Genomic DNA, 12,873 nt, shown 5'->3' with positions numbered 1-12,873 from the left:
TATTTTTCAGGCATGCAGCACGCTGCACCCAAGCTGCCAAGCATGAAGTCAATGCAAGTTGTGAGCGGGGGGAGGGCGAACCAAGCGAGGCGCTGAGGAAAAGAGAGTGTTTCTGGTGTGACCGGTTTAGCGTGGCACTCGGCTTCTGTTAAGCGCTGCTTGTGACTAGCGCCTGTGTGTTAGGCATGTACACATCGGGTCACGGACAGATGCAGACTGATGATGCAGACTATCCTATTATATTTACTGCTAATTTAATGTGAAAAAGTTGGATATTGCAACTTTAATGTAGAAAAGACCCACCTGCTTACCTCCCCTTGCTTTCCCACAAGTGGATAGCGTGATGTACAGTGTAGTAGCGCTCACGTTTACATATTCCACGCTGTCTGGGCACACATCCCCCTCTCTCTGAGGAACGTGAACATTTCAGCTTGTCTGTGGTCAGCGTGTGTTTCAAGCCCTAAACGCTTGCTTGATTGCACTCTGAGTCTCAGGCCGTGCTGAGAGCTGGAGATTGCACTGTAGGCAGTCAGTCGTTCCTCGTCTCCCTCCAGAGACTGAAGGAGGCTCTGCTGACTAATGAGTGGTACATTAAGTGATGCTGTGACAGCCACAGTGTCTGGGACCTCACAGAGTTCAATTACACCTTACTCTCTCCACTCGGAGCACTTTCACAGGCCTGCTTCTTTGGCCTACACGCACATGCAGCACACCCACACATAAATGCATGCTTAGACCTTCGTTACATTACAAATTCTTATGCAGGGTGTGATTATGGTGGAAAGTTCTTCACAGTTTGCTACATGACATTTGGGAATTGGGTTACTCGGCAGGGTATTTTCTTTACGGAGGGCATTGCAATTATGAAGACCTAGACTCAGCACTTTTAAGCTGCTGTAACAGTGGTTCATCTTGGCCTTGTTTTGGGTCGACATGTGGCTCGTCTCATGAGGCTGTTTTGACGATAAGGAAACATTTTATTGTGCGGTAATAACAAGTGGAATTTCTTGAGTTTTGGCAGTGAAGTGAAGTGTGTTTTGTTGTTGTTGCAACTATTGTAAGTATTATACTTTTGACATGTAACCCATGAAGACTGGATGCAGCATTTGTGTGTATACAGTGTTTCCCCACAGGATTTAGTGAGACTGTGATGGGTGGACCATGGACCCTCTGCACAGGGGGGTCCGGGGGCATGCTGCCCTGAAAGATAACTTTGCACATTTTATTTTACTTCAGTTAAATGCATCAATCTGGTGCACTTTGAGAGCAAAATTGACAAATTAGACTTTGCTGGGCCACCATCAGCTTCTAAGTCAGGTACGGTACTCATGTTTTAAAGGTTGTTTCCAAATGCACCATTAGGTTTTAGGAGCTTTTTAGAGGCCGCACTTACTGGAGCATAGCATTACAGTATGGATCTATTCTTGATGATACTACATTGGTGGTGAATGATGGGGATAGGTAGAGTGCATGACTGTTATAACTTCAACTACAGCAACAGTTGATACCTTTCCCCCTCCAACTCAGGCCTCATATTTTATATTTGAAGATGGTGCCCCAGTGATTAAGACATATTTTATGGTTTTGATTAACTGACTTGTGGAATGTTCCTTATTACCATGGGATGCAGTAAACGAAGTGCTGTGAGAGAGCTGATGTGGACTTTGGAAGTATCTGCTCGTGTGGTAGGCTACTCTTTCTCATGGCTGAAACTGTTAGTAATGATGTCAAGTTGGAAAGTCGAACTGTTAACTACCTAAACATAGCGTCATTTCACTGCTCGCACTGTTTTATAGCACTTGGCTTTAAGTTCCAAATTGTTTTTTTGTTCTGCTAGGATAGCTCAAGCATGACCTCATATCACCTATCAGAATTGGTTTATATGCCGGTAGGACATCTTAGGTTGTGTTAGGTGCTGAAATCTCTTATCTTCCCTGGACTTTGTAATAAGATCTGATCTAGTAGAAGTAGGTTCACCCTGTGTCTCACCCAATTCTTCATCCTCCTGTTTGCTACTAGGTTCACAGTTCACACATAAAGCCCAAACATTTAAGAGTGAGCCAAGCCATTTTGGAGCAATTGTGCTTCCTGAGCCAAAAGTCTCCACCAGTAAACAATAGGAATAGGGATCCAGAGGAGGAAAATATACCCACGGATAGTGAAAGAATTACAACGGCCTTTTGTTTTGAACTGCTGACAAGTCAGTGGGAAACAGTTTACTTTCTTAAAAAGGGGAAGGAAAAGGGTTTAAGGAAGCTGTGTTGATGTAGATGATATAATGAGCAGATCTACGTCCACTTTAACAACTTCTTCAAATAAGCTCCTTGCATCATTCTGAACTATATCATCCAAGCATTAACTGTATTCTCTACTTGCTTATTTGTGGAATCCAAGATTTCAAAAGTTAGGCTAGTTCGTGTTTAGCAAATACCAACTATACGCTGATGATGCTAGCAACTGGCTACAATTTAAACAGACTATATTATCTGATTATTGCTAGTTTATGAAGCAAATTTAATATGCAGCTAATTACATGCAGGTTACCTACTCGACATTAAGTTAAGTCCACCATTACACCAATACCATGTGCTGTATCATAGGCACAGTGAATGATGGTTGTTGTTGTAGTTAACTATTATTATTATTTTGTATATAAACTAAATCAACAAGAAACTGAAGAAAGGTTTGAGTGGCAGCATTGTGCACAGCATGTGAAATAATTGTACAACAAAAACTGCTGCTGTTAATTTACCCAAATATATTTAGGTAAATAATAGGAAACCCTGTATTATCGTGTAGAACTGCTATACAAACCTATGTTTAAAATACATACTACATAATACTATATAAACCCATACAGTATTCATTAATTAACTGCTTTGAATGGTAAAATGATCCATTTATAGGTTTTGATCTGTTACTCCATGGTAACAATGTAGCGACAGGCTGTATCTCTGCTGCACATTCAGTCAAATCCCAGCTTGATAGGGTTCCCCACTCTCTGTGTCTGACGTCAGCATTCAGTGTGCGTATGTGGAACAGAGTGTAGCTGGGTGCCAGTGCAGCCCCGTTGGCTGCCTGACGGGAAATCGTTACCCTTTCCACTCAAGCCTTTCCCCTCATCCCAAGCCTCCCCCTCCCTCCCTGACAGCTCCTCCAAATTAACACGTCCCTCTGATTTGATTATTCTATAGGTCAGTCCAGCAGCCAGTTTGCCTCCGTACATAGAGCAGCCACTGTTCATAGTCAGAGAGCTGGAAGGAGGGGCTGAGGGAAGTTAGTGAAGAATGTGAGGCGGATGGCCCCGCCCCTGCTATGGGTACAGGAGAGGGCGACGCCAAGTTATTTTTGGAAAAAGGGGTACCAGAGGTTATTTGAATTTGTTGTTGTCCCTCCTGCCTGGCCCGGTGTAGAGGAGGGGGCCAGCAGATGTCTTGAGGTGACGGCCTTGTCTCGGGGATTAGGCCAGTGTGTGCCCGCACGCGCTGCCCCCCAGTCTGTCACCGTTACAGTAAGTGGAACAGCTGTTAGTGCTCTTGTCAGAGGGAGGAGGCGGGGCTGCATGGGCAGACAAGGAAGAAGAAATGGCCATAGAAAGAGGGAAATGTCAGGGGAGGCCCAGCGAACTACTGATGGGAAAGGAAAGATAGCTTGGACCTGGTGCCTATTTAACCTTTGTACTTTGTAGCTAACCAGTGTTTGCTTTGCTACAGCTCAGTTGAAGCCCCCTCCTCTCTCCCCCCTTGGCAGACTCTTCCTCTCCCCTTGGACTGTTCTTCTCATTGCTCCTATATCCTGCGATCCTTCCCCCGCTCGGTGTCATTTGCTGACAGCTTGTGATTACAAAGTGGAGTGCCATCTGTTTCTCAGACCGGTGCAGCATGAGCGAAACCCCTGCTTTCGCGTTTCTGCAACAGGTAGTGTGGTTTGTGTTACATCGGTCACTTCCGTCCTACATGGATCTGTTTTGCCTCCCTATTGAGAAAATCTGTGTTACGTCGTCTTCCTCAGACTTTCTCAGGAAGCCGGCGTAACACTATCCCGGCTGGAAGGCACTGAATAGTGCACAGTAACTTAACTCCTGAGCTCCCGCCTCCCGCCACCACATGGTCAAATACAGACACACCACAGCGCTGGATGGATGACTTCACTGTTATTACTGATGCTGCTATATTGAGGTCCCACCCCACCCCCAGTCCTATCCACTATTGAAGTACTGTTGCCATATGGAAACTTTTCATGCCAATAGAGGAGAGGTTTTTATGGGTGAATAATATAATGTGATGTCATGGTTCAAGAAGAAAAGTGATACTCTGATAATACAGTAAAAGCTTATAGTATACAGTATAGGCCTACTGTAGATGCCTTACTAGATCCATACAGTTGTAGCAACCGAAGCTGCTGCTTAGTATTACCCTGCCTTTCACAAACACACTGTATCTTTGACATATGGGGCACAACAATGAAGTCCCCACTGAAATGCTCCTATATGATCGGTGTGGCTCATACATTTTTAATAAATATCTGATAAATGGAGGAAATCAATCCACTCTTTCTGGCAGCTAAGTGTACTGTGAGGCCACTTCCTTCTGTCCATATTCCTGTTGTTGTTTTATGATGCCCATTATTTATTCATATCCATAGACAAAAAGATCAATATTAATTTTGTAATCTGTTCTCCATTCTCCTCCCCCCTCCTCTCTATCTCCTCTCCTTCGCACAGTGGAGCCGAAGGTCTACGTGTCGGCGGGCCCCACGGCTCTGCTGGACGGCGCCAACGAGTCCCTGGTTGCCACCTGCTGTGCGGAGCGCGGCCGCCCCCCCGCCCAGGTGTCCTGGGAGACGGAGCTGTCGGGCCGCTCCGAGCCGCAGACGCAGGACGAGCCCAACGGCACCAGCAGCACCCAGGTGCACTACATGTGGCACCCTCAGAGCCACGCCCAGGGACAGACCCTCACCTGCGTGGTGCGCCACCCGGCCCTGCTGACCGACTTCCGCATACCCTACGTACTCAACGTGCAGTGTGAGTGTCGGATCATGGGACTTCCCCGATTCCTGTGCTCAGTACTAGTAACCACGACTTCAACACATTTAACCTAATATAGATTAGGGGTCGATCATCGTGAGTCGATACAGCATAGTATCGCAATATTTTGTGTGGCAATATCATATCGCACAAATGGCAATATCGCGATATTTTATTATGATTGTCAGGTCCATGCAAAATCCTCGCAGTGGTGTGCTCTGCCCCTCCTCCAAAGCCCAACCATGCTGTGGTGCGTGTAGTTTCAGCTCGAGTTGAGAACACACAGCCGGCGCGCTTGTCCATTTATGAGAGATGACAGTTCAAAGAAATCCAGTGTTATTTATAAAAAATTAAAATAATAAAAGTTCAATAAATGCATGATTTTCCCAATGTCAAAGAGTTAAATAATCGTGATTATTTTTAATATTGATCAAAAATCATCGTGATTCTCACTTTGACCATAATTAATAATGGTAGAATATTGGCGTGTTGGCAATACAGAAAATGTCCTTTCTTTTAGAATGTCAATTTTTTTTATTTTATTGACGATGTAAAATCTCAAAGACGCGCAAAAATAATTTTGTTCCTGTCATCATAAAGACAAATAAGCAAAATGATAAGGATGATCATTTCAGCCATAATTGTGCCACCCTATGAGTTACAGTATATCTTATCTATATTAACCCTTGTTGATAGCTTGATTTATGAAGGCTCTGCTCCCTACCTTTCCTCCTTCGCTCATAAATGGGCCATTTAAGGCTCATCTAATGTTATAATCATTGATGCATACTTCCTTGGCGAGCTGTACTGGGGGGCAGTGTCTGTTTGGACTGTGTGAGTGCAGGCTAATGAAGGTATTTTATGAAATATTGATCAGGCCTCCGCAGCAGTAGCAGGATGGTGCTGGGGGGGCAGCGGATGGAGGGATGCGCAAAAACCAAGGTTAATACAGGAAGAAAGAGGCTTTAGAGCTCAATAAATCATGTCAAATGCAGAGGCAAGGGATTTTAAGTGCAAAAGAAGCACAATTTCAATGTTGAACTGTGTGAAAAAGGTCATTGGACGAAAAGAGCGGAGGCATCTTCCTCCGAGCAATAATGAGTTCCCCCGTCTGTCCTCCAGAGAAATCACAATGAAAAATTGGATATCTGAGTCATTGTTTGCCATGTTTTATTACAGTGGCATCTGTTGGGGTTCGTTTAGGCTTCCTCCTGCTTCCCTTTGTTTATATCTTGGTGAGCGGTAGAGTTTATTATTAGCTGCAGTGCATCTCCGCTCTGAGTGAGTCTGTCGTTTTGTAGCTTTCCACCAGCCCTGGGTCATACCAGCAGAGCCTGTGCTGCACTACGGTGCTGCACTGTTTTCCTTTTTGTCACCGCTATTGAGCTTATAATGCTTGCTTTGTTCCTTATGGAGAAGCTCATTTGTCATCGTGCTGCCCGGGTCACAATGACTGCTTATGAAGTCCTCTTGAAATTAATCCACCTCTCCATTTGATAGGCTATTCATGACCCAAGCATTGTGTTATTTTGTAAATTAAGATTTCTGATACAGGAGTCTCTCTCCACTATTTCATGCAAACACGACACAGAAGCTTACCATTGTAGGAGGGGAAATAATCACAGAGCCACGACACAGAAAATATGCTGCAAATGGTTTTATTTTTTTAGTAGCTCTTGGCTGCTAATTTTCACCATCACAACTCTTGTTTTCACAGTTGCGCCGGTTGTATCGATAATAGGAAATGACAAAAACTGGTATGTGGGACAAGAAGATGTGAAGCTCGTCTGTGGTGCCAAAGCCAACCCACCTGCCCATCACTTCACATGGATCAGGTCAGTATCTCTAAAAGCAGAGCCTTCCTGCAGCAAACCTCCCTGATAAAAATACACGTTAGGCTTTTTTAGAACCACATCTGAGTACCGTAGATGTTCTGTCCTGCAGGTGAGAAGATAGGTGTGGCAAGTATGTTGTGATCAGATTCCATGACCTGCAGTGACACCAGTGTCTTGTTGATGCCACCATTTTGAGTCCCAGAGTGACACAGTGTTCCATCATAACCAGAGACTATTAACAAGAAACCATAAACAAGCAAAAGTCTCACCTGACTAAAAGGATTTATTTTATTTTGCTCAGCAGGTCCGATCACATGGACAGCTCGCACTGTGGTTGTGCTTTAGCTCCGCTCACGACGAACAAACGACACACACCAACAAACAAACAAACAGTCACTGTGCTGTGGTTAGTCGTCACAAAGCCGTCTCTTTCCTGGTTCTAAGCATTAAAGTCCATCTCTCGACACAGCAAGCCCGCTTGTCGCAAAGGACTTCCTGCTTCCACCAATGTAGCCTTTTAGCAGTTCATGGTTTTGGTCAAGTCCAGCATTTAGTCCCGACGCCGCATGGTCAAGTTAACAAACATTTCCCCATGCGTTTGTCACGGAGCTACCACGCTCCTCGACTTCTCATTGTCTCATTGCTCCACTAGGCTCTGCGCATCCTCGCGAGCAGGTGAAAACAATTGTCTTTAAGGTTGATTACTAGGCTTGCCCACCTAGCCGGTCAACCAATAGACCAAATCACCGGGATGTTTACATTTACTTCCGGGTACCCCTGGGTCCACACATTATAATGGCGGTGAACGGCACAAACTGACGTTTTGAAGACAAAAACAGACAAAGAAGACAAAAATGGTTCGTCCGTGTTGTGTTGTTGTTTAATATCATTCATAACAACACTTTCACTAACGTTAGTGGAGACCAGACTAGCTAATTTACCTGTTGGACCAGACTAGAGTAGACTTGAAGCTAAATTAAATTGACGTGGCGTCAGTATCTCTGTCTGTACCAGGCTCGCCGAGAAGAGCCTAGTGACGCGAGGTTACTCTGTAACGTTAACGACTGCAAAAAAACAGCGAGTTTGACAGACAAACAAACGCTATTAGCTAGCTAACACTACATAAAACAAACACAGAAGAAAGGCTAGATACGTCGGACAAGCATGTTTACCAACCGTTTAACCATTTAAATTGAAAGTAGTCGGCTGAAAACAACGAGAGGGTTTGACAGCATTTATTTGACAACACGCACATTTAAACCTGCCGCCTTCCCCAAGTGGTACCCGGAAGTAAATTTGTTTACATGGTGACGTCACGGTGATTTGGTCTATACATTTACTCACATTACATTCAAATACATGGCTGGATTGACAGCTGAACTAACCAATGACTGCTCATAACTAAACAATTCCTGAATGACATCTGATCTTAACAGCATATGATTGACAGTTAAACAAAAGAAAATAGAGCTTATAAACACTCTGACAGATCCGATCGTCACATATGTCATGTCTCTCAGGGGGAAAACTACTACTCTGCAAGTAAAGTGCATAATTTAATAAAATAGAGATGTTAGGCACTTTCTCTCTTTCTAATTGAACTGATGAAGGAACTAAAATTATGAGTTAATATGGCATCGTCAACATCAACAGAACAGCGCCATCACTGCAAACCATAGATCGGTTTCACTATGCTAACTTCCAGTAAATGAAATAATGACACTTTGCTGGGAATCACACTTTAAGGCTTTGTCTGTGCATGACGTACATTGTAAAACGTCTCTGCCGTGTTTCATTCTTGTACAGGATGGACAGCTCGATGCCCGAGGGTGTTGAGATAGCAAACAATAGCTTTGTTTTCACACGACCTTTGGAGCGTAATGACTCTGGAGTTTACAGATGTGAAGTGATGAATGACGTTGGTCTGCGCAGTCAAGATGTCCACCTTTGGATACAAGGTACCTTTTGATACACTTTAATTGAAATGTATGTCGTATGTCATTTTTATGTATTTATTTATTGCTTGATTGCATGCTTCTTCTGGCGTGTTTTGCATTCGAAAACCAAATAACAGTGAGGTTAAGAGAGACATTTCCCTGGGCCTTGTGATGTCCATCATGCCTCTCTGATGTAAGATCACCCTCTGAGTAAGAGCACCCTCAGTTCACTGACTTCAAGCAGTTAAGCTGCCATATAAATGACCCAGCCCAGATCCACTTTCACACATTCCTGGCAACAGAGGAGCAGAGAGTGCAGATACACAGTATCGATACCAAAGATTTCCACTATTGTGGTTTTGGAAACATTAGGCTTCTCCCATGGGGGGGGGGGAGTTTTCCCCTGTTGGTTGGGAGCACACTCAGCAAACTATGCACCAATGTAGCCTTTTTCTTTGTTATCTTCAAGGTTAGGTTTCAGTTTTGGACACAATGAATTGTGTTCACAGATTCTCACTACACAGACAAGTATTTGCTTACCACATAACATTTTTGCCAAACAATAAGTATATTATGCTCTCGGAGCAGTTCTGTACTCATCAGAAATGTGATTCAATGCTTTATTCGAAATGAGCTCCTCGTCTTTTTCTTATTTGTTTTTAACAAATGACCAGACAGGATTTTTCCACATCTTCCAAAGGCGTTTTCCTAAATTTGTCTTTGTACTGTACTAGACTTTAATAAATTCTGCTCATAAAACACAGAGGATACTGAACTCCCCCTGTCTGCTTCCTGTCTCTTTCCATGGTTTGTTACTTGAGTTCATTTCATTATTCCAAAGTTAGGCGTGGAGCCTGAGAACTCTGCATCCCTTTTTTATTTTCATCCTCCTCCTTTCCTTTGAATCCTTTTCCAAACAAAGCGACTGCTGCTTCTAGACGCACACTTCCCCGCCACACAATCCCATTGCTTTCTCACTGTTGAGGAAAGAACTGGAGGAGCCCCAAAACAGACTGTCAGCCTCCATCTGTTTATAGGCCCAGTTTGGAGTCCTGCTCCAAGCTAAAGCATAGCTGACATCCTGTGCAGGACGGACTTGCACTGAGCAATTATCTGGCTTCCCTTGTCCAATATGAGGACTTGGGCATGCTGCCTCTCACTCCCCCCCTCCCCCCCCTGTGGAGATGGCCAGGTTGTGCTTACAGCTTGCACAGCTATACTACCTCCCCCTCCATGGCGTAGCTTTCCAATTCCCAGTTGTCTCTGTTGTAGCCGTGTGCCTTTGGCTGGCGCTCTCTGCGTTGATCAGCTACATGTTGGCAGGCGCTCTCATCACCTATACAAGGCAACAACGCCCCCCAGGGTGATGGTGACTGACGAAGGAGGTGATTGCAATTATATCGGTTCACTGACCTTGATTTGTCTCTATTATCCACCCCCTTCTTTTATTTACCTTATTAGGACTGGGCGATATACCAAAAATATACCAAAAGCAACGCTGGCACTCTCATGATTACATTTTCACGCCACATCGCCCAGCCATACCGCTAAACCTTCAGGTACAGCTATGGTAAACAAGTAAATAGTTTGTCACTTTTAGTAAGACAAATTGCAGAAGGTCATTATAGCTAGGCAGGCAGGGATTCTGCTGTGTTTGATAACTGCTAATTTTGAAAACCTTCTGTGGATGCAAACATCTACGTATTAGTGCGAGTTATCCTGCTTTGTAGTCGGGCCTTTGATGTGCCTTCCCAGAGATAGACGAGTCAGGCTGCTTTCTGTCCCAGAGACCGGAGGTCAATATGGAGACACTTCTCCTGACCTTGAGCTCCACAGAGCCCTCTCTCTCCTCCGGCTCTGGGTGCCATCACAAGTGCCGGCCACCGGAGGACAAATCAAATGCAGGAACCTCACATCGATCACACAGTGTTTCATCTTCTCACATGACTTCCCCACAGCAGGGTGAAAAAGGAAGGGGGGGAGAAGTAATCGCTCTCACTCAGATCTTCATGAGTGCATGCTCTCTGTCTCTGTCTCTCTATCATTCTCTCTCTCTCTCTCGTGCACACACACAATGACATTCAGCACTTAACCTTTGCTGGCCCCTCTCATATGCCCCTGTTCGCTCTACAGCACAGCTTTCAACAAACTCTTCATCGCAGGCCAGGCGCGGCTCTGCTTCAATAGTACATTATAGAAATTGATCCACTCCATATTTGTTTTCTATCGATGGGCACAGAACATAAATTGGAGCCGCTCTCGTCAACGATTCTTCGACTGTTTATTTTTATGACTCCTACCCCCATCTGCCATCCTTCCTGTGTGCTCAATCTCCTCATCACGTGTTCCTTCTGGCAGATCCTCCCCCCACCACGGCTGCCCCCACCACCCCCGTGCCCCTCTTCCAGGACACCGCTGGCACCAGCACGGCGGCGGACCAGCGCCCAGCCCTGTTCACCTCCCCGACCCTGGCCTCCCTGACGGACAGCAGCGTGGGCACCATAGTGGGCGGGGCGGTGGGAGGAGTTCTGTTCCTGCTCCTCCTGCTGATTCTGGGCGGGGCCTGCTTCATGCGCCAGCGCAGAACCTTCCGGGGAGACTACTACACCAAGCAGTACCTGGGGCCCTCCGACATGCAGAAGGAGGCTCAGCTGGACGTGCTGCAGCCCCACGAGCTGCAGGAGGTCTACGGCGACAAGACCAGCAAGGGCAGCAGCCAGGAGCTGAAACCCAAACCCGGAGGAGACATCATTTACCCCGACTACACCGACGACCGCAAGGATAGGGAAGACTGGGGCGACAGGGGCGACGCCCACAGGGGCCTCAAGGAGGGCAACTACTACCCCGAGCACTACAACAACACCCATAACATGCACCCCTGTGGGCCCCCTGTGCACAGTCCCATAGTGAACAACGGCTCCCCCTACATCCAGGAAGACTGCTTTGACAATGGCACAGACGGCGACTACGTGTCCCATATGGACGGATCAGTGATTTCGCGCAGGGAGTGGTATGTCTGAGGAGAGGAGCGGGGGGAAAGGACCTTGCAGGGAATGACTGAGAATAATTTAACAACTTTCAGATATAAATATCATTAAAAGTGTTTTCCGTTGAGTGAAAGGTTGAATAAAAATTCCATGCTCAGGTTTTACAATGAGCTTGCGAAGGTTGTTGCTCTGCCTTGATTGTAACCACTTACCTTAAGGACTTGTATGTGGATTGTGTTACAGGTTTGTAGCGTTTCAAGGAGCTACAAGTGTGCTACAATAGCCTCGTTGATATTATCTCTGTAACCTTAAGAGGCTTGGGCACCGTGGACTTTCAATAGATGTGAATGAGTTTTTGTTCTCTGCTTGTAAAAGTATGCACCTGTCTTAGCTGCAGGTCATAGGTCGAGCTTTCAGGCCCTTGTTCGTAAAGTATTTATATCTGACTGAGCTCTGCGCCCACATGTTGCATTATCATAAAATCCCTAAAATTCTGTGGCATTTTGAAAATGGACTCTTGATTGCTTACCTGTGTGCAAATGACCTTTTCATACAGCTGAAATTTTCATCGTGGCTGCAAAAGAGCATTTAAAATGAGATTATATTGCATGCATTTAAAAAAAACACAAACAAATTGTATAATTAAGTGAAAGGGAAAATTATTCAATCACTTGGTTAAAAGGGAGATCTACACAGGCATTTTACCTATAGGGAAAAGCCAGCAGACTGACGCGAGTACATTGACAAGAAGAGCACTTCCCCTCGGGAAACCTTCTCTGGTTAACAGATTATTCAGTGGGCTCCGTATTCGCCGTTTTCATTTAAATATTCATGTTGGCTTTTGCAAACAAAGTATCATCTGTCAGTTAGGCCTACTCATGCAACGGCTAACGGAATACATGAGGGTTGTTTAGTGGGAAAACAGAACTACAAGTGTGAGGTAGCTGGCCAGTCTGAGTCAAAAACACGCAGTGAAAAGTGCAACACCCTTATCGTTAAATTTGCACACACAAAAACACCACAGGAAGCCAACCAGGCCTTGTGCTTATACACTCAGACATTAGAACACTGAACAGCATTGGTGTCCT

The 12,873-nt window shown here is 45.2% G+C and overlaps 1 protein-coding gene across 1 annotated transcript in view; it reads left to right on the top strand.

The window, feature by feature from the left end:
- Positions 1-12,102, top strand: part of nectin3a (nectin cell adhesion molecule 3a) — a gene marked incomplete at its 5' end in the record, with an annotated part of 18,185 nt that extends 6,083 nt beyond the window's left edge. The window contains 4 exons of the mRNA XM_083636686.1: positions 4,724-5,023; positions 6,744-6,861; positions 8,668-8,819; positions 11,157-12,102. Coding sequence (XP_083492812.1) covers positions 4,724-5,023; positions 6,744-6,861; positions 8,668-8,819; positions 11,157-11,818 — 1,232 coding nt within the window. The 3' untranslated portion in view covers positions 11,819-12,102. The remainder of the gene's footprint in view (positions 1-4,723; positions 5,024-6,743; positions 6,862-8,667; positions 8,820-11,156) is intronic.
- Between the last annotated feature and the right edge of the window lie 771 nt (positions 12,103-12,873).

The sequence above is a fragment of the Poromitra crassiceps genome (genome assembly GCF_964638095.1).
Source record: "Poromitra crassiceps genome assembly, chromosome: 5".
NCBI lineage: Eukaryota > Metazoa > Chordata > Actinopteri > Beryciformes > Melamphaidae > Poromitra > Poromitra crassiceps.
The sequence above is the reverse complement of the archived record's forward strand: the minus strand, read 5'-3'. Positions and strand labels throughout refer to the sequence as shown.